At 44.7% G+C, this 26,393-nt stretch overlaps 1 protein-coding gene across 1 annotated transcript in view; it reads left to right on the top strand.

Annotated features, from left to right (window-relative positions):
- Positions 1–26,393, top strand: part of ASXL1 (ASXL transcriptional regulator 1) — a gene marked incomplete in the record, with an annotated part of 1,368,406 nt that overhangs the window by 719,925 nt on the left and 622,088 nt on the right. The window contains 1 exon segment of the mRNA XM_044090352.1: positions 19,077–19,170. Within this exon segment, the coding sequence (XP_043946287.1) occupies positions 19,077–19,170 (94 nt within the window).

Below are 26,393 nucleotides of genomic sequence, written 5' to 3' on the forward strand. Positions count from 1 at the left end.
GTTCAGCCCCCCAGATTCAGCAGGAATTGGCCTTCAAAGAACTGGTCCTTTCCTAACCCTGAAAAATTTAAAAGGGGTAAAAACAGGCATGGCCGAGGAAGAGGACAATACAGAGGTTCTTACAGGGGACGACAATGGCAGCCAGCAAACCAAAGAAGTGACACAGGGGTCTCCCCCACCCCTCAGACACAATCTCAATGACTTTCCTCTACAACCGCCAACCAAGGAGCAAACAGAAGCACCCTTGGGCGGAAAATTATCTCTGTTTTCAGACAATTGGCACAGATTGACAAAAGACAAATGGATTTTGGACATTATAGACCAAGGTTACAGGTTCCATTTTCACACCTTACCCAGAAAACAGGGCATGCCAAACCTACCACAAAACCAGAGGGCAGAGGCTATCAAGCAAATTTCTCTGCTGGCTCAGATAAAAGCAATAGAAAGAGTACCACAACAAGAACAAGGCCAGGGGTTCTACTCAAGACTGTTCCTTGTGCCAAGAAAAGAAACTCAGTGGAGACCAATACTGGACTTGTCCGCATTAAACACTTTTCTCATAGTACCAAAGTTCAAAATGCTGACTCTACAGCAACTCCTTCCCATGCTGGGCAAGGGGTCTTGGCTGATTACTCTGGACCTCAAGGAGGCATACCTGCATGTCCCTATCAGACACAGCTGCAAAAGATACCTCAGATTTCTTGCAGGGCCAGAGCATTATCAATTCTCAGCATTGCCATTTGGCTTATCTACTGCGCCCAGAGTATTCACAAAATGCCTGGCTTCAGTAATTGCTCATTGCAGGCTCCAGGGGATCCAAATTTACCCGTACCTGGACGACTGCCTTATACAAGCGGACGACAAACTGATGTTGACAAAAAACTTGAACTATGTCATACAGTTACTTCAGGCTCTGGGATACACAGTCAACTTTCAAAAGTCAAGACTTCAACCATCCCAGCAAATAACCTTCTTAGGAGCCAATCTGGACACAGCCTCTCAAATGACTTACCTGACAGAAGACGAGCAAGAGAAGTTAACTCATTATTTCAAGGGTTTGGCAAAACTCACCCAGATGACTGCAAGGAGATTCCTACAGGCCCTGGGTTACATGGCATCCTGCATTCTCCTGGTTCCATTAGCAAGACTACACATGAGAAAACTTCAATGGTACTTAAAAAGTCTATGGTCTCAGCACAACAACTTAGAGGCAACCATACCGCTCATTCCATGCCTACAAAAGGAATTCCTATGGTGGGCCTCGGTAAGCCAGGCAAACACAGGTATGTCATTCAAAAAACCTCAGACAACACAGACCATGACCACAGACGCCTCAGACATTGGATGGGGGGCGCATATGGAAGGCAGATGCATACAAGGACAATGGTCTCCAAAGGAAACACATCTGCATATAAACCAAAAAGAAATGCTGGCAGTAATGCATGCCATCGAGGCCTTTCGACAACAACTTCAACAAGGCCATTTACTGATACGGACAGACAACACCACTGTGATGTGGTACATAAACAAGCAAGGGGGCACCCATTCCTACTCCCTTTGCAGACTGACAATGAATCTTTGGGAAAAATCACTGAGCCTGAACATACACTTACAATCCCAGTTTGTTCCAGGCAAAGACAATGTGCTGGCAGACAGCCTAAGCAGGAATTTCATAGATCCTCACGAGTGGAGGTTACACCCAAGGATCTTCACACAACTCACCTCGACATGGGGCAGGCCAGAAGTAGACCTATTTGCCTCTCACCTCAACCATCATCTGCAAAAATTCTGTTCAAGGACATACCATCCACAAGCTTGGAAAATAGATGCTCTTTCATTCAACTGGAACTCCCTAAAAATATATGCATTCCCACCTCTGCCACTGATGACCACAGTACTACTGAAGATCAAAGCAGAGAGACCCAAAGGGATCCTAATAGCTCCAGACTGGCCAAGACAACACTGGTAACCTGCTACTACAGAGCATATGTCACAGCAAGAAGTGGGCCCTTCCCCAATGGCCCCTACTTTTGACTCAGCACAACTTCAAAACAGTGCATCCAAACCTTCAGACACTGCAGCTAACAGCCTGGGAGATTCCATGAATAACCTCAATCTTTCTCTCTCCAAGGAAGTCCAGCGGATACTAACAGAAGCTCGAAGACCATCCACCAGAAAGGTTTACTTGGCAAAATGGAAGAGATTCAGCATTTGGAACACCAGCAAGGGTCATGATGCATCACTATTGAACATCCCACTCATCCTGGAATATTTGGCAGATATGCTTCAGAATGGACTCTCATATTCTTCCATAAAGATACATGCTTTAGCTATTTCAGCTAGATATAACACTGATCCACCTGTGTTTTCACATCCTTTGCTAAGGCAATTCCTTAAGGGAATCAAGAACATTAAGCCACCAAGAAAGGCTCCAGTGCCAGCTTGGGACCTCAACTTTGTTCTAGAAAAACTAACTCTACCTCCTTTTGAACCAGCAGCTTCAGTGGACTTACAATTCCTCTCATGGAAGACAGCTTTCCTGTTGGCAATTACCTCAGCAAGAAGGGTTTCGGAACTACAGGCCCTAATGGCAATACCACCATTCATAATCTTTCACCGAGACAGAGTCTCCTTAAGAACCAACCCTACTTTTATGCCAAAGGTGGTATCTAGGGTTTCTTTAAATCAAGCTATTCATCTACCTGCTTTCTTCCCCAATCCTGAAAACAAAGGGGAAAGACTGTTACATACCTTGGACATTCATAGACAACTTCGCTACTACCTGGATAGAACCCAGACCAGTAGGAAGTCTGATCAACTTTTTGTAGCTTATGCCCCTGGAGTACAAGGGAAAGCAATTTCAAAACAGACTATTTCAAAATGGATTGGACATTGCATCAGATTGTGTTATTCCTTCCATGGGAAGACTGTTCCAGTCAATGTCAGACCACACTCCACCAGAGCTACAGCCACCTCTACAGCATTCTTAAGAGGGGTGCCTACAAAGGACATTCTAGAAGCTGCTACATGGAGCTCCGTGCATACATTCTCCAAACACTACAATCTCCCTCTATACTCCAGATCCAGAGCAGGCTTTGCTTCGGCAGTCCTGCAGGGTTTGATTGCCACACCATCTCTTTCCTAGAGCATTCCTCCTCCCCCAGCTAAGCTATGGTATTCTACCCATATGTTATGACTGCAGTTGCATTCTTGAAGGACATAGTACAGTTTTGTACCTACCATAAATGTAGATGTCCGATAGATATGCAACTGCAGTCGGATTTTCCCTCCCTCCATTCCCCTCTATGCCTTGGGTCCACTCCTATCCCTGTTCCTCTTAGCTGGGGATATCTGTTATGGTGTATCTGTTTATTGCTTATTTATTTGTTTGGAATCCTGTTTTTTCCTTCCAGTTTGATTACAGCCTTCCTTGGAGGGCACCTGGCATCTGGGGCAAGAAACACTGAAGAAAATGGCGTCGGCTGATGCTTATGTATTCCAGCCACACTGACGTCGGAGAGAAATGCGACATCAGCCGACGTCGGACCCAGACTTTGGAATCCGGCCGACCGAGGGCTGCCTGAGGCAGGACAACCCATATGTTATGACTGCAGTTGCATATCTATCGGACATCTACTTTTATGGTAGGTACAAAACTGTACTATTCCCCTTCTCCCGAAGGTGATTCAGAAGGCTCTTCATGTAGGGAGCTACATGATTTTGGACGCCCCACACTGGCCCCGTCAGATTTGGTTCCCATTCCTTCAGAAGTATGCGGTACAGGGCCCTTGGATTCTGGACCCAGTGCCGGACCTGTTGTCTCATCAGTCGGGACACTCTCATCCGTCCCTCCGGTCGTTGCGACTGGCTGCTTGGTTACTCCACTTCCATCCTTAGTTCGAGATAGCTCTCTTTCTTCAGAAGTGATGTACATTTTGTCCTCTTCCCACAAGCCGTCCACTGTTAAGCTGTATTCCAGCAAATGGAAAAGGTTTGCCTTTTGGGCCCAGCAGCGAGGCATTGATCCTCTTACGGCCCCAGTTCCGCAGGTCTTGGAATTTCTAGCTTCATTGTTTCATTCAGGCTCTTCAGTCTCCACAATTAAGGTTCAACTAGCGGCCATCTCTAGTTTTCATGTTTCCGTAGAGCCTTCCTTAATGGCAAACAGACTTTGCAAGTCCTTTCTTAAGGGAGCTTGGCTCCTCAGGCCTCCTATGGCTCATCCTGTGCCCCCTTGGGACTTAAATTTGGTTCTGGCCTCCTGAACTGCCCGTTCTTTGAGCCGGCAGCGACTTGTGATATAAAATTTCTGTCTTGGAAAACCGCCCTTCTAGTGGCAATAACTTCTGCTAAGCGGGTTTCAGAGCTTCAGGCTCTCTGTTCTACTCCTCCTTATTTGATTTTTCATAAAGACAGAGTTTCCCTCAGATTGAATCCCTTCTTTTTGCCTAAGGTAGCATCCCCTTTATGCATTCAGCAATCCTTGGAGCTCCCCGTTTTCTTTCCAAATTTTTCTAATAGAGCAGAATATACCTTTCACCAGTTGGATGTTCACAGGCAACTGCGTTTTTACTTAGATAGGACCAGTCACACACGAAAATCTAACCAGCTGTTTGTGTCTTTTGCGGAGAATAGGTTAGGTTTACCAGTTGCCAAAACCACCATAGCCAAATGGATTAAGGATTGGATCTCCTTCATTTATTCCCAGTCAGGCAGAGAGTTACCTTTCCCACTCAAGGCTCATTCTACCAGGGCTGTGGCCACCTCTGTACCCTTTCACTCCAAAGTTTCAATAGATGATCTCTGTGCGGCTGCTACTTGGTCTTCTCCGCACACCTTCATTTCTCATTAAAAGGTTGATGTGGCATCCCGAGGCAGAGCTTCCTTTGGTTCTGCAGTTCTCAGGAGTGTGTTCCAGTGAGCCACCCTGGATTTAGGTGCTAGGGACGCTGTCCCATCTGTTATGAATGTAGGCGAGATAGGATCCCATTACATCTTTTAGTTATGTACTTACCATAACTTCGGATGTATGGGATCCATCTCGCCTACATTCATACATACCCACCCTCCTTCCCCCTACCTTTTGGATTTGGAGGAAATATTGCTCTTGCTGAGCTCTTTTCTTGAAGAGCTCTAGTTGGTTACAGTTATTGGTATGTTTTGTTTTTTTCTGTACCTGTATAAATGTATGAAAGCGAACAAACACGATCTGGGGAAGCAGGTGTGCTGCATTCTGGGATAAGGGGGAGCCCAGCCAATGAGATACTTCGTTCTAGTGTATAGTGGCCGAGTCGGAGCCGATGGATCGGCTCCGAACCCATCTGTTATGAATGTAGGCGAGATGGATCCCATACATCCGAAGTTATGGTAAGTACATAACTAAAAGGTCTCAACACAGCCACAGTTTGGAAACAATAATACCACTAATTCCATGCCTGCAAAAAGAATTTCTGTGGTGGGCTCAAGCATGTCAAACAAACACAGGTCTTCCATTCAGCAAGCCTCAAGCAAATCAAGTCATCACAACAGACGCCTCGGACTACGCCTGGGGGGCGCACATGACAGATCGGTGCATTCAGGGCAAATGGTCCCAAAAAGAAATGCTAGCAGTAATAAATGCTATTATAGCTTTCAAGGACCTTCTACAACCAGGTCAACTATTGATAAGAACGGACAACACCACAGTTATGTGGTACATAAATGGGGAGGAACACATTCTTACCCCCTATGCAGACTGGCCATGTCACTTTGGAACATGGCCATGGACTTACAAATGGAACTACAAGCACAGTACTTGCCAGGCAAGGAAAACACGCTGGCAGACAACCTAAGCAGGAATATGACAGATCCACACGAATGGAAATTGCATCCAAAAGTTTTTACAGAAATAATCCAAGAATGGGGAAGGCCAGACATAGATCTCTTTGCCTCCCACAAAAATCATCAATTGACAAAATTCTGCTCAAGGATTTTCCATCCAAAGGCCTGGAGAGTGGACGCTCTCTTTCAGTTGGACATCAATGACAGTTTATGCCTTCCCACCTCTTCCTCTGCTGCCCAAAGTTCTACTGAAGACCAGAGCAGACAGACCAAAGATGATTCTTATTGCTCCGGACTGGCCAAGGCAACACTGCTACCCACTCCTGAGGAGCCTGACGCATTCCCCACCATGGACCCTGCCTCTAATGCCTCTTCTTCTGACTCAGCACAGCTTCAAAACTCTTCACAGCCAGCTAAAAACAAACACTCAATCTAGCCGCATGGAAGATTCCTTAGCATCATCACAGGCCCTACTCTCCAAGGAGGTGCAGGATGTCATTTTGGAGGCCAGAAGGCCATCAACTAGAAAAGCTTACTCCACAAAATGGAAACGTTTTTGTGTCTGGAATGAGAAAAAGGGCCAGGATCCTGGAAAACTGAATTTACCTCAAATACTACAATATTTGGCTGAACTGCTAAGCAGTGGACTTTTTCTCCTCCATCAAAATCCATGCCTCAGCCATTTCTGCAGAATACAACACTGATCCACCTTTATTCTCTCAACCTCTCTTAAGACAGTTCCTCAGAGGGGCTAAGAATTTAAGACCTCCAAGGAAACAACCAATACCTGCTTGGGATCTTAATTTCATTCTGGAAAAACTGACCTTGCCTCCCTTTGAGCCAGCTGCCTCATCAGATTTGCAATATTTGTCCTGGAAAACGGCTTCCTTTCTGGCTATCACCTCAGCTCGTAGAGTTTCAGAACTACAGGCTCTCATGGCTGTCCAGCTTTTTATCATCTTCCATCAGGACAGAGTTTCCTTACGAACGAACCCGTCCTTTATGCCTAAAGTGTTATCCAGGGTAGCTTTAAATCAGGCCATACATTTACCTACTTTTTATCCTAATCCTCAAAACAAAGGGGAGAGATTACTACATTCCTTGGACATCCACAGACAACTGCGTTATTATTTGGACAGAACAAAGCCTTTCAGAAAATCAGAACAGCTCTTTGTGGCCTATGCGGTAGGAGCTCAAGGAAAGCCAATTTACAAACAGACAATCTCAAAATGGATAGCCCACTGCGTATGCTTTTGCTATTCCTTTCATGGCAAAACTGTACCTACAGGCATTAGAACTCATTCCACCAGGGCCGCAGCCACCTCTGCAGCCTTCCTCAGAGGAGTTCCTACCAAGGATATTTTGGAAGTGGCCACTTGGAGTTCTGTGCATACCTTCTCCAAGCACTACAACCTACCATTATACTCCAAATCTAGAGCAGGCTTTGCCACTGCAGTCTTGCAGGGCATTTTGGCTCCTTCTAGTTCCACCTAGTGCCTACCACCCCTTTCTTAGCTTTGGGATTCTACCCATCTGTTATGACTGCAGCTGTATGCACGATGAACATAGTACAGTTTTGTACCTACCGTAAATGTAGATGTCCGAGTGCTAATACAGCTGCAGTCCAGGTTTCCCTCCCTCCTTCCCCTCTTGGGACAGGCCTATAGGCTAACACATCCTCATACAACCTGATTGGGGTATTCATTTATGATGTATTTGCTTGCAACTACTGTATTTTGATTATATTGCACTGCATTATTACACAAATTTATGTATTGCCTTCCTTCTGGGGGCACCTGACATCTGGGGCAAGAAAAACTGAAGAAAATGGCGTTGGCTGGTTCCTTTATACCCCTGTCGCACTGACGTCAGGGAAGAAGCGACGACAACCGATGCCTGACCTAGACTTTGGAATTTGGCCGACCGAGGACCCGCCTGATGGCAGGAGAACCCATCTGTTATGACTGCAGCTGTATTAGCACTCGAACATCTACATTTATGGTAGGTACAAAACTGTACTTTCTCTGCCTTGCCCTTTGGAATTTCACAGCCCCAAGAGTATTCACCAAATGTCTAGCCTCAGTCATTGCAAATTGCAGACTACAGGACATTCTAATTTATACTTTGACGATCACCTAATTCTATACCAGGATTCTCTCACCCTCTCTCAACACCTGGACTTTGTTTGCAGGATCTTGCAGAATCTAGGTTTCACTGTGAATTGCCTAAAGTCTCAAATGACTCCCTCACAAAATCATCTTCCTGTGGTGCAGGATAAGGACAGACTCTGTCAGTCTTTCTACCTGCCCAAAAAGTGGAATTTCTCAACCAGTTGCTGAAATGCTGAACAGATGCTGGTACTTTTTTTAATGTGATTCACCCAATGACATCCTGGACTTCCTCCGAGTGTAAGCCCTTAGTGTTTAAAGCTTGGACTGTTATATCGGCTGGCAGTGCCGTTTTTTTGTTATTTTTATTTTGTTTTGTACATTAAAGGTCATCACAGACAACATGACAGTCCTGTGGTACATAAACAGGGAGGAACAAGATCCTACCCTATTTGCAGTCTTGCAGTTCAAATCTGGTCTCTGGCAGCAGCATTACAGATCCATTTGCAGGCAGTTTACATCACATCAGAAGACAGTGTGATGGCAGACACCCTGAGCAGGACCGTAACACCCTCCCACGAATGGATGCTTCACAAGGAGGTGTTTCTGGATCTAGTCCACAGGTGGGATATTCCTCAGGCAGATATGATGATCATCATGTTTCACTGTTGCAGTCATTACAATTGGGTTATCCTGCTGGCTGGCTACCCGCAGTCGGCCTGAGTTCTAAAGTCTAGGTCCGGTGTCTGTTGCTGTCGCCACTTCCTTGATATCAGTGCGCCAGGGGTATATAAGATGCAGCCGACACCATTTTCTTCAGTCTTTCTTACCGCGCAGTGCCTGAAGCAAAAGCAGTTCGCAAGTGCCGGTCGGCCGACTCCTGAAGTTTTCAAATTCGAATTTCAGATCCGAATTCTTCAGTAAAGCTAAGTACCCCGTTGGGGAAACTTTTTTTTTCTTGCTCCAGACCAGTGTCAGAAAAAGTTAATAACTGTATTTCTTGTGGGAAGCAAATATCTCCTAAGGATTTTCATTCTTACCTTATTCCTTGCCTAGGCCCTGACCATAACTTTGCTAGTTGTCGGTTTTGTGCTAGATTTAACCAACACACTAAGCGTCGGTACGATTTTGCATTTCATTACTTTGGCAGAAGATTTAATTGTATAATGCTGTCGGATCAGCCGACTACCGGAATTTACAAAAAACGAAAAGAAAAAGAAAAGGGCAGGCATCCGAGATCCAAAACCGGCGAGGCTTCATCTAGGCCTGTCGCCGGTTCTCAGTGAGGCGCTTTCGCAGCCCCTGATGCCCGCTACCTCAGAGCCACAGGCCGCTTCCGACTCCCACGTGGAGCTGACTGGGCTTCTGGAAACTCAAGGTATTGGACACTCGGAAACTATTCCCTCAGATGGGTCCGGAGCCACTGAGCAGGCATCGGCGTCTGAGGGTGTTCTTAGGCCTTCACTGTTATATGTGAAACCTACTTCAGCTACAAAGACAAAGACTAAAGCAGCTCTGAAGACAAAGAAACAAGTACAGCATTCACCTGGACAGGCCTCCATGCCTAAAAACAAATGCTTAAAATGGCCGAGGACCTTATTACTTTGATCAGGGGTTCCCATCCCCTTCCTGAAAAGAGGCCTAGGCAAGAGAATATGAATCTTTAGACCAGGTTTCCATTTTCTCTGATTTCTCCTCTGAACAGGATTACTCTATTCCTCCCTATGAGGATTCTGATGCTGAAGAATCTATCCCTTCAGCTTCTCCTCCTGAGGATTATTCTTTTGGGGAAACACTGCATACTATGAGGGAGCATTTCCACTGGGAGAGCCAAGATTACTCGGAATCCAAGAAAAGGCTTAGAGATTTCCTTTTATTGCCCCAGCACAGCCCCCTTGCTATCCCACCTGTTTTAGACATTGTAGATGATGTATTTACAGAGTCCAATTTTTCTCCAGACTCTTTGCCACCAGCCCCTGTTAAGCCAGACAGATACTACAGGGTTTCTGATTCACGTAAATTTCTCTATAAGAACCCTGCAGCTGACCCAGAAACCATCTCTCAGGGTCCCAAAGGGGTCAAGGCTTCTACTGCAAAAAAAACTATCCCCTCTGATAGGGATTCTAGGGCCCTTATTAGATGGGGCAAAAAGATTTATACCTCTGCTACCTTGGCTGTAAGAGCTTTAAATTGCCAATTCCATATGCTTAAGTATCAGCAATATCTTATGTCTTTGCTTAAACAGAAAATGCCAGCAAATGCAGAATGTGCAGACAATAAAGAAATGCAGGATGTATTGCATGCAGCTGAACAAGTTGGAAAGCATACTTTGCAATGTGGTTTTGATTCTCTTGAGGCCTCCTGCAGGACCGCTGTTACAGGTTCTGTCATTAGGAGGCATGCTTGGTTAAAAGAACAAAATTTGCCGGATCATGTTAAAGCTAAATTATTAGATGCTCCTTTACAGCATGATAACTTTGTTTGGTGCTAAAGCAGAAGAGGTATTGAAGAAAATGTTAGACAAAGCAAAATCTATGCAAACAGTCAAGGATTTCTTGCATGTACAGCCTCCCAGGTGTAGCAGGAGCTGGCCTACAAAAAATTGGTCCTTTCCAGTCTCAGATAGACCACGGAGAGGCAGATACAGACACCCCAGAGGCAGATCACAGCCCCAAGGCTCATACAGGCCTAAACAATGGGATGCTTCTACCTCCAAGAGCGGAGAGGAAAAATCACAGCCATACAGGAAACGGTCTCAATGACTTTCCACTTCCAGCATCAAGCGCTTATCTTTTGGCAGCCCCTTTGGGGGGATAGCTAGCACTTTTTCCACAAAATTGGCACATGATCACCCAGGACAAATGGGTTCTAAATATAGTATCACAAGGCTACAGGTTCCACTTTCACACCCTGCCAAGGCAAAACGGTATGCCAGACCTGCCACGCAATCAATGGGCAGAGGCACAAAAACAAGTTTCATCCCTCATGGACATGAGGGCCATTCAAGCAAGTACAGAACAAGAGCAGGGTCACGGATTCTATTCAAGACTGTTCTTGGTACCCAGAAAAGACAAAGCCTGGAGACCAGTATTGGACCTATCTATTCTAAACACATATCTGGATATTCCAAAATTCAAAATGTTGACTCTACAGCAGCTTCTGCCCATATTGGGCAAGAAGGCTTGGCTTGTGACCTTAGATCTAAGAGAGGCATACCTGCATGTTCCAGTCAGACAAAACATGCAGAGAAGATACCTTAGATTCAAAGCTGACTCAATGCACTACCAATTCTCTGCACTGCCTTTTGGCTTATCTACTGCACCCAGGGTCCTCACAAAGTGCCTGGCACCAGTAATTGCATTTTGCAGACAGAGGAATACAAATATATCCTTACTTGGACGACTACCTTATTCAAGCAGAGAACAAGAACATTCTGCTACAGCATCTGGCATTTGTAAAAAGATTACTGACAAGTCTAGGGTACACAGTAAACGAGAAGAAATCAAAACTCGTACCCTCTCAAGAGATAATATTCCTGGGTGCAAGCTTAAATACAACTGCCCAGATGGCTTATCTCATGCCAGACAAACACAGACAACTGACTACTTATTTCGAAATGTTGGCAACAAAGACCCAGTTATCTGCAAGAAAAATTCTGCAGGCCTTGGGTTTCATGGCATTCTGCTAATTCCATATGCAAGACTGCATATGAGGAAACTTCAATGGTATCTAAAAAGTGTTTGGACTCGACATTGCCACAGCCTGGAAACAATAATTACCCTCATTCCCTGCCTACAACAGGAGTTTCGATGGTGGGCAAAAGCCTGTCACCACAACACGGGACAGCCATTCACCTTACCCACAGCCAGGCAGGCATTGACAACAAATGCATCAGATTACGCCTGGGGGGCCCATATGGCAGGAAGATGTATTCAGGGCACATGGTCCGCAAGTCAAATGCATCTACATATCCATCAAAAAGAGATGCTAGCTGTTCAGAATGCCCTAACAGCCTTCAAGGATCAACTTCATCCAGGACATCTACTAATAAAGACGGACAATACTATAGTCATGTGGTTCATAAACAAGCAGGGAGGCACACATTCCTACCCCCTCTGCAGGCTAGCCATGAACTTGTGGCACACAGCATTGACTTACCAAGTACATCTGCAAGCTTAATGCCTGCCAGGAAGGAAAAATACTCTGGCAGACGAAGTAAGCAGAAATCTAATGGATCTCCACGAGTGGAAATTGGATCCACAAGTCTTCAGCATGATGACAAGGACCTGGGGATGCCTGGACATAGACTTAATTGCCTCCCCTCACAACTACCAACTACAAAGATTCTGCACAAGGACTTATCACAAGCAAGCATGGAAAGTGGATGCTCTGTCTTTCAGCTAGAAAAATCTAACCGTATATGCCTTTCCTCCTCTGCCTCCCCTCCCCAAGGTACTCCTCAAGGTCAGACACGAGAAATCAGAAATTATACTGATTGCCCCAGACTGGCCCCACCAGCACTGGTTTGCCCCAGACTGGCCCCGCCAGCCCTGGTACCCAATTCTAAAGAGCTTGTCTCACTGCCCAGCCTGGACATTACCTCTAATTCCTCACTTATTGACCCAACAAGACAGCCAGATACTGCACAGCCAGCTCAAAACCTTAAACCTGGCGGCATGGCAGATAATATAGCCTCTCAAGACGCACCTCTTTCTAAAGCAGTGATGGATGTTATTTTGGAGGCCAGGAGGCCTAGCACCAGAAAATCTTATGCAGACAAATGGAAGAGATTCTGTGCTTGGAACCAAGCACAAGGCATTGACACGATTGTTCCAAATATTCCTCAGATTTTGTAGTACTTAACTGAGATGCTGGATAAAGGTCTTTCATTTTCTTCAATTAAAATTCATGCCTCTGCCATTTCAGCTCATTACAATACAGAACCACCTATTTTTTCTCATCCGTTACTGAGGCAGTACTTCACAGGGACCAAAAACATAAGACCTCCAAGGAGAGCACCAATACCTGCAAGGGACCTCAACTATGTCTTGGAAAAACTCACACTGCCTCCGTTTGAGCCAGCTTTTGCAGCTGACATAAAATTCTTAACCTGGAAAACAGCTCTGCTCCTAGCAATAACCTCTGCTAGAAGATTCTCACAGTTACAGGCACCCATGGCTGTGGAACCTTTTATCATTTCCATCCTGACAGGGTCTTGCTGAGGACAAACCCTACATTTATGCCTAAGGTAGTGTCCAGTGTGGCCCTTAACCAAACAATTCATTTGCCTACTTTTTATCCAAACCCACAGAATAAAGGTGAGAAAATTCTGCATTCTTTGGACATTTACAGACAGCTATGCTTCTACTTGGACAGAACTAAAGTTTTCAGAAAGACTGACCAACTTCTAGTGGCATATGCTGCAGCATCACAAGGAAAGCCTATCTCAAAACAGACTATTTCAAAGTGGATAGGCCATTGCATTTGTTTCTGCTATTCACAGCATGGCACCTATTCACAGCATGGCAAATCAGTGCCTAAGGGCATTAGGCCACATTCAACCAGAGCAGCAGCCACTTCAGCAGCCTTCCTCAGAGGAGTACCAACCAAAGACATCTTAGAGGCTGCAACTTGGAGTTCAGTGCATACCTTTACAAAGCACTATAACTTACCCCTGTAGTCTAAATCCCGGGCAGGCTTTGCCACTGCAGTTCTGCAGGGCCTTATAGCCTCTCCTAATCCTATTTAGCTCCAGCCTCCCAGCCTTAGCTTTGGGATTCAACCCAATTGTAATGACTGCAACAGTGAAACACGATGAACATAGTACAGTTGTGTACTTACCATAAATGTAGATGTTCGAGTGTATTCACTGTTGCAGTCCAGGTTACCCTCCCACCATCCCCCCTTTCTTCTTTGCTGGGACCTAACTGTACTTTTCTATGCTATACAACCTATTTGGTGTATTTGCTTGTAGATGAAGGCAGTTGTTTTTGTGCATGCATGCTTATTGACATAATTTATCCTACCATTTTAGGGGTACCTGACATCTGGGGCAAGAAAAACTGAAGAAAATGGCGTCTGCTGCATCTTGTATACCCCTGGTGCACTGACGTCAGGGAAGAGGCGACAGCAACCGACGCCGGACCTAGACTTTGGAACTCAGGCCGACTGCGGGTAGCCTGCCAGCAGGATAACCCAATTGTAATGACTGCAACAGTGAATACACTCGAACATCTACATTTATGGTAGGTACACAACTGTACTTTTGTTTCCCCCCAGAACAGACGGATGCCCCACTTTTGCACAAGGCTTCCCCATCCACAAGCCTGGAAGGTGGACCCCTTCTCTTTTTCATGGGAGGGAATGTTCCTTTATGCCTTACCTCCATTTCTTTTGATTCACAAAGTCTTCCTGAAAATTCAGAAGGACAAACCAAAAATCCTGTTGGTGACTCCCTTTTGGCCAAGACAGCATTGGTTTCCACTTTTCCTTCTAGCCCAGGGCCAATCACCACAGGTTGCCTTAACAGTTCGACCTACTCACACTAGACAAGGGGTCTGTTATTTATCCCCAACTTCTCAATCTGACAGTGTGAGTGATCGAGTTCCGATCCCCTTCAGGCACCTATACTCAAAGGAAGTACTCAGTGTTCTGCAGGAGGCCAGAAAACAAAGTACTAGGAGAAGCTATTTACTTAAATGGAAAAGATTCTCCCATTGTTCCCTTAAGAGTAAACAGCACCCCATTCCAAGCTTCTGTCCCAGTGGTCCTTTCCTACCTGTATGAGTCACTGCACGGAGTGTTGACTTATTCAGTAAAAGTGCATCTCTCCACCATTTCTAATTGCCTTCCCTTGACACCACCTCTGGCTTACAGGTTAGATGTCAAGCTGTTTCTGAAAGGGGTCCTTCATATTAGACCTCCTCGTAAACCCATTCCCCCACCTTGGGATCTTAACTTTGTGCTGGAAAAACTTACACTGGCTCCTTTTGTACTTGGAAAACAGTCTTGTTGGTGACTCTCACCTCTGCCAGGAGGGTCTCTGAGATCCAAGCCCTTATGGCTTCACCTCCCTACCTTGTTTTCCACAAGGATAGGATTTCCCTAAGATCTAAGTCATCCTTCATGCCAAAAGTAGTTAATGAAATTTCATTTAACCAGACCTTAAATTTGTCTGTCTTCTCCCCTCAGCCACAGAACTCCTCAGAAAGGACTTTGCATTCCTTGGATGTTCATAGGCAACTGAGGATGTCCTTCTCTTCCTGTGTTGCAATATTCTTAGAGTGAGATTCTCTGCCTCGGGCAACCCGAAAGTTGGCTCCTATGCAAAAGCTTAAGCCTGGCTGCTGTAGGTGCGTGGGACGTTGCACGTAGGGCCATAAAACAGGGACCTTAAATGTGACGTCTGCACACACAGACCTCATAACATTTTAGCCGCACTCAGTCATATCGATCGCTCCTCTACTCGAAGGCTTCTAAAGCTAAGTACCCCGCTGGAGATTTTTGCCTTTTTGTTTGAGCTTGGTTTGCTGTAGTTACTGTTGGCTGTTGTCAGCTAAGAGGGGTAAATGCCGATGCAGGTGCCAGGTACAGCATAAAGATACGCACAACTGCTGTCTTTTTTTCTAGGCCAAGAGCAAGACCATACAGCTTGCTCCATTTGTCAATCTTTTGTGCCCAAGACTCTCTGTAGCAGTCTGGCCACCCTTAACTTATACTTGGAAAACCAGAGGCTCAAAAATCTAGCTCTCAGGATGGATCCCGAATCGGCCGCTTTGCTGGAACCTACGCGGAAAATGTCAAGGTTTCAAGGCCTGCATTCTCTGCAATCAGACGACCCCCCCAGATTCCAGTTTAGGGGTTGAGGGAGGTCTGATAGAACAGTCTACTTCGGCTCCCCTTGAGGAAGCAGCTTCAGAAGTAACGGCCAGCACGTTCACAGATATAGCCCTGATGTCGGTCCCTACCAGTGTCGAGAGGGAGGCAGATATCATTGGATGGCCTTCCGGGATTCCTCTGCCAGAAATCCCTACCATTTCACAGGCTTCTGAACCCAGGCCTTCTCTGAGACCTATGCCTTAAAATAGAAAACAAAGCACCAGGCTCCACATTCTGAAGGAGTCCCAGACTAGCAGTCATTTATCAGCTGTTTGCAGGCTTTCATGGCTCTTTGGCCCACAGCCTCCTCCCTTGCCACTATTTCAGTGCTTAGTCCTAGGCATACTTCTATCACTCCCTTTGCCTACTGCCCACGAAGGAGATGAAGAACTGGAGCCCTACTATTCATCTTCAGATGAGCCCATCTTCTGTTCCTCACAAATTGCCTCCCCTCTTGAATACTATTACCCAGATGAGGAATCCATAGAAGAGTGCTCCCACCAGAGGATATTACATTTGGGGAGGCTGTCTCAAAAATGAAAGAATACTGTAAACGGGACACTTCCCAAATGACTGACACTCAAAGCAGATACTTCAAACTTCTCCAAGTGGAATCTCCCTTGCCTTCAGCCATCCCACCTGTCATCCCTGCCTACCTTGATGCTTTTACCTCAGCATCAAAGAACCCAGATTCTCAACCACCAGCCCCTAAGAGACCGGACAGGTTCTACAAAGTTCCAGATGAACAGAAATTTCTTGTAAAGCCACCCCTGGCAGACCCTGCTGTATTCCCTGATAAGCAATCTAGACGGATTCCTTCAGCTTCTCTTCTGCCTACTGATAAGGATAGCAAAAGACAGGATAGGAAAGAAGGTTTACACTTCCATTCAGACAGTCTGATCAACTACTTGTCTCCTTTCATCATAGGGCTGTAAGCAAGGCATTGTCAGACAATTGCCTCTTGGATTTCTAAGGATATAGCCTTTTGCTATTCCTTTCATGGGAAACAATTGAGTTCACCTGTCAAAGCCCATCCCACCAGAGCCGCTTTCTCTTCAGCAGCCTTTCCCAAGGACATTGATTACTCTTCTCTTCTGGAGGCAGCAACTTGGTACATACCTTCACCAAGCACTACAAATTGGACTCCATCTCCAGTGCTAGAACAGGGTTTGCTAGGTCTTTTCTGCAGGGTCTCATTGACTCTCCTCTCCCCACATTACTTCCTAGAGATTTTTGTTACTCTCTCTAAGGTTAAGAATACTGCAACATGAGAATAGAAGGACATAAAATAGTTGTGTAAGAACTTAACATAAACCCAGATATTCTTCTCTTCCATGTTGCAATATTCAATCCCACCCACCTACCCCCCTTCTCTTTTGACCAAATTATGTACAGGGTCATTGCCCTGACTACTGACTTTGTGTCTGGCAAGGGTTTTGAACTACTTTTACTCCCATCTGTTCCCGGGGTCCTGGGGATCTCTCTCTTAAGTGGCAGCCAGTTGTGAATTGGGTACGTGCAGATGTCACAGATATAGCTAACATCCGTTTATGGCTCCTACATGCAGCGTCGCACGTACCCCTGCAGTCAAGACTTTGGTATACTGGCCGGATGTCCGCTGCTGCAGGAAGCAACTCCCTAAAGTTAAGAATACTGCAACATAGAAGAGAAGGACATCTATGGTTATGGTAAGGTCTTAAACAACTATGTTTTTTTTATATATGTATGTATATATATATATATATATATATATATATATATGTGTGTGTGTGTGTGTGTATGTAGATCTATAGAAATATATGTCCTTCTCTTTCATGTTGCAGTATTCTTACTGTGGGATTCTCTGCCTCAGGCAACCTGATAGTCCGCTCCTATACAAAAGCTTAAGCCTGGTTGCTGTTCATGCGTGAGATGTCACACGTAGGGCCATAACCCAGGAACCTTAAATGTGACGTCTGCATGCATAGGCCCCAGAACTCTTCTGCTGCAGTCGAACATCAGATCTATCGCTTCCCTCCTGTCCTTCAAGACGCCTAAAGCTAAGTACTCCATTGGGGAATTCTTCTTAATAATTTTGCTTGAGCTTGGTTTGTTAGTCTGTTCTTAGCCAATGTCCGCTAAGAAAGTTAAATGCAAATGCAGAGGTCAAATCCCGCATAAAGACTCTCATGACCATTGTGGTTTTTTGTTTAGGCCGGTTCACCAATGTGTGGAGTCTGGGGATTGTGCCCCCTTAAAAAAAAAAAATTGCCTCAGAGTTTTGCCAAAAGCGGTTTCTGATTTTTTTTTTTTTTTTTTTTTGGCACAATTTGAAAGAGCTGTCAGTCAATTTACATTACTCTGATGGCTACTTTTAGCTTTGGGGCCTGGGTGCTTCACTTTATGGATCCTCTTGCTCATCTGGCCTTTCAGGTTGGATGTCTTAGAGTTGGGTAGCCGCTTTGAAGCTTTTTACTATTCAGATTAGTTTCAACTGGATCTGTCCTCACTTGATTGGGAGAGTGTCCAATTCTTCTTCAAGCACTGAATTTGTAGGGGATTCCCAGCTGTATCAGATGATTATTTGACTTTGGGTCTCCGTTAATCCACTGTCAGTGTGTGTTTCAGTCATTGTGCTTTATCAGAACCTTGCAGACAGCATAACTTTTGCTCATTATAGGCTTGTCGAGCAGTTTGTCGGCCTTTTTGCACCTTTGCCCACTAATGAATTCTTCACATTAGGACAGAAGCTTTGACTGACAGATTAGCTCATCTATGCTTTGTTCATGCATTTTTGTTGAATCTGAAAGTCTCATGAAAGATCCTATTTCTGTTAGTCATTACCTCGACCTTGAGGATTTTGTAATTGTAAACCACTATTAAAAGAGAAAACCTAGATAGTTTTAAACAAGTACTAGCCATCCCCCAGGAATAGCATAATTTCCTGCCAAAAGTGGTAAACCAGTTAATAGGATAAGCATGTGAAGTGTTTTTAATGTGTTTATGAAGACAGGTGAGCAAATAGTCAAGAATAAAATATTTAATTTCTCTTTAATGAGGATTACAGTTAAATGGTATGGTATTTTAAAACAGTTGTGTAGTAAAATACTGAATTGGAAAGGTTAATCAGCTTAAGTGTAAAGTTCCTTTTGCATAAAAGTGCACTCAGATAGGAAGACAGTGTACAATTCCATAGTCTGATTCTTAAAAGAAAAAGGAAAAAAAAGCTTTCATAATCTGATTTTTAAGAGATAAATCTAACCTGCATCATTTTCACTCCATTACATGCAGGTAGCAAAACAAAAGAAGAAGGGAGGAATGCTGATGCCTCGAGTTGTACTGACACCACTAAAAGTAAATGGAGAGCACATGGAGTCTGCTGCAGGTATAAGGGGTCAGCCTGAACAATTCATAAACTTCAGTTGACCACATTGCTTAAATATCTGAGTCTTTTATAACAAATGGCTTTCTGTCCTTGTCAGCTTTCTCCTGTCAGAAAGTAGAAAGACTACTGAAGATGGCCTAAACAGGATGGCAGTGTGCAGAACTGATGTCTTATTTTACCTGAATGTGCCAGAATTTAACTGAAAGACTGCTTTTCATTTTGTTCATTTTCACTACTTACTGTCCATTATAACCAGTAGTGGTCTGGATCCTTCTTGAGCTCCTCTGTTTGATTTTGTAAACAGTACTGTTGCTTTTTGTGACATCTGTGCTTTGTTTTAAATTGTTGCAGCACATTTAAATTCCACAGGTTCTGTTGAGGAGTTGTTGCCAGAATACATCTCCTTACTTTATTGAAAGTGTTTATGTGCTTGACTCCAGCCTGTTCTTAGCTTCATCCTGACCATCTTCATATCCTAGCTTTGTGTTAATCCTTCCCCTTTCTTCCAGATTCTATTTATGTACACTAAAGTGGAAATCGTTTTTGTTTTCTTTTAGCTTTATGCATCTTGAGTTCATTGAGATGCTATCTGTACAGTTTTTTTGTTCAAAGCCTGTTTTGTAGGTGAACTTTCCACTTCAGGAGTCAAGCAAAAGAAAAGGAAAATATAGTTGTGAAAAGTGATTATTAAAGAGAGTGGCTAGAGAGCTTTAGGCTTTTTTGACCCTGTCCAGCTCTCTTGAGGCCTGTGACTTCTTGTCCTCCTGAAGATCAGACGCAGTTGGCCAGAATCTGGAGGGGAATCCCTTGTCTTGATGCACCATTACTTATTGTTGACCACTGAGCACTTCTGTTGATTCTGAGGATCCTGTAGGAGAGCATGTCAGTGCTCAGAACAGGTGCTGCTTCCCTGCTATGTTTGAACGACGCCCACACTTCTAAGGTAATACTAGCTACTCCTCCAAAATTAACTTATTGCCTTTGGTGGTGCTATGAAAGCTTGTACCCTTAACTTCCTGTGGCTACTTCCTGAGCCTTTGACAAAATGGAGTTATAGCTTCACATCATATAGATGGTTATATCTTTAGAACCAAAGTGTAAATTACAACTTTTTTTGTCTGATCCATGTGTGTCTTGTAGCCAAGCCGTCATAGTTTACTGTGACAGGGTAGGATCGGACCTGTGGTCTTTAGTTCCATTCCTTTCTTTAGGAGTCTTGGTGCTTGATAGTTTGGCTTTGACATCAGCCATGAATCCCAGCTGAATTCCGCTAGGATTCCGGCACCTTTAGGAGTTTTGGTACAGTGAGGCACCCCAGATCCATGTCGAGCTCTGAATTTGAGGCTTTCAAGAGAGAGCCCTCCCAACCTAGAAAGAAGACTTCCTCCTCAGAATTTGATCCAGCCCACCACCGTAGGATTTCCCAGAGTCCGCAGCCTACTTTTCCTCATCCTGTCTGGTCAGCCAGTTTCCAGAAGCCTTGAATTAGGCCTCCTAGGAGAGATCGTCAACCCCCAAGTCCTCCCTGAACATCCCACAGAAGAGGTATTCAGGAAGCACAAGTGCAAAAGGCGGAGCTTTGATTCTCCTGAGGAATCCCCTGCCACTGACTTTGAGCGAGATCGGTCTTCCAGATCCCCTTGAGGAAGTCTCATTCAGAGAGGGACTTCTCTGACAGAAAGGGGTTGGTCTTCCCAAGTGCCTTCTCCATAAGAGCCAGTTTTCCTTGAGACTTTTGGTTCAACCCATCTGCCTCTTATGTAGTTTCTCTGGCTGATGAGATGATAGAACTGATCTTTATGCAGGCTTGGAAGAGAGCAGGACAAAGCTGAGCCTGTTCTCAGGAAACCTGATAAATTCCTTGTTGCTCCCAAAGACAGATCCAAGGGGACCCATCATAGATGCCATGGTAGTGGCTGCAGCCACTAAGAATGAAATTGCAGAAGAAAGTACCTTTGTCGGTCCACCAAGACAGGAATTGCGTGCATTGGACAGATTTGGGAAGAGTGTTTATGCCTCATCTACTTTTACAGTGAGAATGCTTAATTACTTGGTATGTTTGCGCTTTCAAAAAGATTTGACCAAGGAAATCACTAGATCTCTACCAGGGAACTTGTCTGTGGATCACAGGAAATCTATTGATTCACACTTGGCTACCCTGCATTCTTTATCTAATGCCTCTAATGCTGTTCATCTCTAATGCCATAGAGGGTGCTTCTACAGAAACCAGCAGATAATTCCATAAGTTGGCATGTTTGGATGTGGCTCTGTGACTTTGCAAAACATTTCAAGATGCCCTTCATCAATGTCCCATATGATGAATCAACCCTTTTTTGGTCCCCAATGTTAGAGATTATCTCAAAGTAAGAAAGATGGTAAATGTTATCTGTTGTAGTGATTAGATTCTCCACCCCTCAATGGATCTTCTCCAGAAACCAGAAGAGAAGCAGGAGAATTTAGTTTCATAAAACCCAGGGATTTACATCTGACACTTTTGGGGAAAGAGTCCCCCTGAGGCAGAATGGGAAACTGTTGTAAGGAATGTCACCCAAGGGGCTGAGGTGTCTCACAAAATCAAGGTTTCAGAGATCCTTTCATCAGTCTTTCTTGTCATGCGATGCCCGAAGCAGAAGCAGTTCGCAAGTGCAGGTCGGCCGACTCCTGAAATTTTCGTTTTCGAGTTTCAGAACCGAAGTCAACTAAAAGCTAAGTACCCCGTTGGGGAAACTTTTTCTTGCTCCTTCCTAATGTCAGTAAAAATTAATAATTGCATTACTTGTGGAAAGCAAATACCTCATAAAGATTTTCATTCGTACTATATTCCTTGCCTAGGCCCTGACCACGACGTACCTTGTTGTCGGTTTTGTGCTTTATTTAATCAGCGCACTATCTGTCGGCATATTTTTGCCTCTAAATATTTCGGCACTTTGTTTAATTATCCAGAAATGTCGTCGGTTAGCCATCCTGACTACCGGAATTCTGAAAAAACGCAAAGATAAAGACCGAGACCGGCCGCTGAGGTCCAAAACTGTCGACGACGCTTCTACTAAGCCAGTCGCCTGTACTCAGTGAGGTGCTTTTGCAGCCCCTGATACCGCTACTTCTGATTCGCAGGCCTCTACTGAGATCCATTCGGAGTCCGGTATGCAACGAGATACTTAAACTATGGAACCCTCGGATGCTACCTATGAACCTATATGATTGGATGGGAAATGGGAAATTCACCCTGGGGATCACCTCTGTGGCTCTGCTCAACAGAGACACAGGAAAATAATTTTCTTGGGTAGCGAAAGCAAGGGTACCTTTTTTGGCTAGGCTTGTATAGGCCATAGGGCCAATAGCCTAGTACCTACCTATGAACCTATGAACCTTTACCTTGGATGGGTCCGGAGCCGCTGTGCAGGCACCGGCTTCTCAGGGTGTATTCAGGCCTACGGACTTGCGTATTAAATCGTCGCCTCCTTCTTTAATAAGGCCTAAATCTCGATCCATGTCTAACAAACCGACGCCCAGGCCACATGCTCTGGCCTCTATGCCTAAACAAAAAATGATAAAAATGGCTGAAGATCTAATAGCTCTAATCAGGGGTAGTCAACCCCCACCCTCTAAGAGGCCTAGGGCTGAGCTTGATTATGAATCTTCTGATCAGGATTCTGTTTTTCTGACTCTTCTGATGACCTGGATTTGTCCTTAACTACTTATGAGGATTCTGATGCAGAGTACTGTATTCCCTCTGCTTCCCCTCCTGAGGATTTTTCTTTTGGGGAAACCTTACATACTCTGAGGGAGCATTTTCACTGGGAAAGCCAGGATTTTTCTGATTCAAAAAAGAGGCTTAGGAATTTCCTTCTCCTACCTCAGCATAGGTCTTTGGCTGTTCCTCCTGTGCTAGACATTGTTGATGCTTTCTCGGAATCTGGTTTGGCCCCTGATTCCCTGCCTCCTGCTCCCAGTAAACCAGACAGATACTACAGGGTCCCAGAGTCCCATAAGTTCCTTTTCAAAAATCCTATTACAGTTCCAGAGACTATTTCACAGGGGCCCAAGGGCATTAAGGCTTCTACTGCTAAAATTCCTACCCCTTCTGATAGAGATTCCAGGGCGCTGGATAGATGGAGTAAAAAGGTTAATACTTAAAGCAATTTTGGCTATTAGAGCATTAAACTGCTAATTTCATATGTTAAAATATCCGCAACATGTTGTTGGACTTCTTAAACAGAAAATTATGCTGATTCTTGACTGTGAGGAAAATAGACTTACAGGATTTAATGCATTCTGCTGAACAAGTGGGAAAACATACTTTGCAATGTGGTTTTGATTCTTTAGAGGCCACTTGCAGGGCTGCTGTTACTGGGCCTGTGCTTAGAAGGCATGCTTGGCTTAAGGAGCAATCTTTGCCTGATCATGTTGAAGCTAAATGGTTGGATGCTCCTTTAAATCAGGATTGCCTGTTTGGCAACAAGGCTGAAGAAGTTCTTAAAAAGATGGAAGATAAAGCTAAGTCTATGCAAACTGTTAAACATTTTTTACAAGTTCAGCCTCCTAGATTTAGTAGACACTGGCCTTCTAAGAATTGTTCCTTTCCAGCCCCTTCCAGGTCTTTTCAAGCCAAACCCAGACACAGCAAAAACATCAGGTTTCAGTCCCAGGGGACACACAGAACTAAGCAGTGGGGTGCATCTTCTTCCAAATCTGGGAATAATAAGACTGCCCCCCATGGTAAACTGTCTCAATGACTTCCTTTTAAAATTTCCAAGCACTTATCAACTGACTTCCCCTTTGGGGGGGGGGGGGGTTGCTCTTCAAGCAAAGAATTGGGAACTCATCACCCAGGACAAATGGGTTTTAAATATAATATCCCAGGGATACAGATTTCACTTCCACATGTTGCCAGCACCAAGGGGGTGGCCGGACCTACCCCCAAATCAGTGGGCAGAGGCCCAAAAAGTAGTACTTTCTCTTAAGCATGGGGGCTATTCAGCTGGTACCAGAAGAGGGAAAGGGACAAGGTTTCTACTCAAGACTTTCCCTGGTACCCAGAAAAGACAATTCATGGGGTCCTATTCTGGACCTGTCTACTCTAAACACCTTTCTGGAAATTCCAAAATTCAAGATGCTGACTCTTCACCAATTACTTCCTATGCTAGGCAAAGACTCCTAGTTGGCAACGCTAGATCTAAAAGAAGCATACCTGCACATCCCAATCAGGGAATCTTGCAGAAAATACCTATGCTTCAAAGTAGGCTACACGCACTATCAGATGTTCTTCGTGTTTCATTGTTGGTCATTACATTTGGGTAATCCTGCTGGCAGGTTGCCCTCAGTCTGCCTGAATTCCAAAGTCTTGGGTCCTGCGTCGGCTGCTGTCGGCTCTTCCCTGACGTCAGGGCGTCGGGTATAAAAGAGGCAGCTGACGCCATTTTTTTCAGTCTTTCTTGCCGCGCAGTTCCTGAAGCAGAAGCAGTTCGCAAGTGCCGGTCGGCCGACTCCTGAGATTTTCGTGTTTGAATTTCAGATCCAAGTCTTCATTAAAGCTAAGTACCCCGTTGTGGAAACTTTTTCTTGCTCCAGACTGATGTCAGAAAAAGTTAATAATTGTATTTCTTGTGCAAAGCAAATACCTCATATGGACTTTCATTCCTACTGTATTCCTTGCCTAGGCCCTGACCATAATGTTTCAGGTTGTCGGTTTTGTGCTAGATTCAACCAATGCACTGTTAAGCGTCGGTATGATTATGCATTAAACTATTTTGGCCACAGGTTTAATTATCCAGAAATGTCGTCTGATAGCCATCCGACAACCGGAGTTCACAAAAAACGCAAAGAAAAGGATAGCCAACCGAGGCCCAAAACCGACTACGAAGCTTCTCGTAAGCCAGTCGCCAATTAGCCGGTTCTCAGTGAGGCACTTTCGCAGCCCTTGACAACCGCTACTTTAGAGTCGCAGGTCGCTACAGACTCCCACGTGGAGTTGGCTATGCTGCTGGAAACTCAAGGTATTGGAGCCCCGGACACTGTTCCTTCAGATGGCTCCAGAGCCACTGAGCAGGCACCGGCTTCTGAGGGTGTTTTCAGGCCTAAACATCTGTACATTAAACCGTCTTCAAAGGCAAAGACTGAAGCACCTTCAAAGACAAAGAAACAAACTCAAGAGCCACGTGGACAGGCCTCCATACCCAAAAAACAGATGCTCAAAATGGCCGAAGACTTGATTACCTTGATTAGGGGTACCCATACCCCTCCTGATAAGAGGCCGAGGCAAGAGACAGACTATGAATCTTCAGATGAGGTTTCTATTTCTTTTGTTCAGGAGTATTTTCTTCCCCCCTATAAAGATTCTGATGCTGAAGAATCTATTCCTTCAGCTTCTCCTCCTGAAGACTATTCTTTTGGGGAAACCTTGCATACCATGAGGGAGCACTTCCACTGGGAGAGCCAAGATTTCTCAGAATCTAAAAAGAGGTTCAGGGACTTTCTTTTACTACCTCAACACAGGCTTCTAGCCATTCCACCTGTGTTAGACATTGTAGATGTGTTTTCAGAGTCTAGTCTGACCCCTGACTCCTTACCTCTAGCTCCTGTTAAGCCTGACAGATATTACAGGGTTCCTGACTCTCATAAATTCCTTTTAAAAAACCCTGCTGCAGACCCAGAACCTATTTCACAGGGTCCCAAAGGGGTACGGCTTCTGCAGCAAAAAACCCTACCCCCTCTGACAGATTCTAGGGCACTGGATAGATGGGGAAAAAAGGTTTACACATCTGCTACCTTGGCTATAAGGGCCTTAAACTGTCAGTTTCATATGCTCAAATATCAGCAACATGTCATGGCATTGCTTAAACAGAAAATGTTAAACTCTGAATGTGCAGAAAACAAGGAAATGCAGGATATATTGCATGTAGCTGAGCAAGTTAGAAAGCATACTTTGCAATGTGGTTTTGATTCTCTGGAGGCCTCCTGCAGGGCTGCAGTTATAGGTTTTGTAATTAGGAGGCATGCTTGGTTAAAGGAACAAAATCTGCCTGATCATGTCAAAGTTAAATTATTAGATGCACCTTTACAGCATGATACTTTGTTTGGCATTAAGGCAGAAGAGGTGTTGAAGATGGAGGACAAAGCTAAATCTATGCAAACTGTCAAAGATTTTTTACAGGTACAGCCACCTAGGTTTAGTAGACACTGGCCTACAAAAAATTGGTCCTTTCCTGCCTCAGACAGACCTC

The sequence above is a fragment of the Protopterus annectens genome, chromosome 12.part0 (genome assembly GCF_019279795.1).
Source record: "Protopterus annectens isolate FY-2018-M chromosome 12.part0, PAN1.0, whole genome shotgun sequence".
Lineage (NCBI taxonomy): Eukaryota > Metazoa > Chordata > Ceratodontiformes > Protopteridae > Protopterus > Protopterus annectens.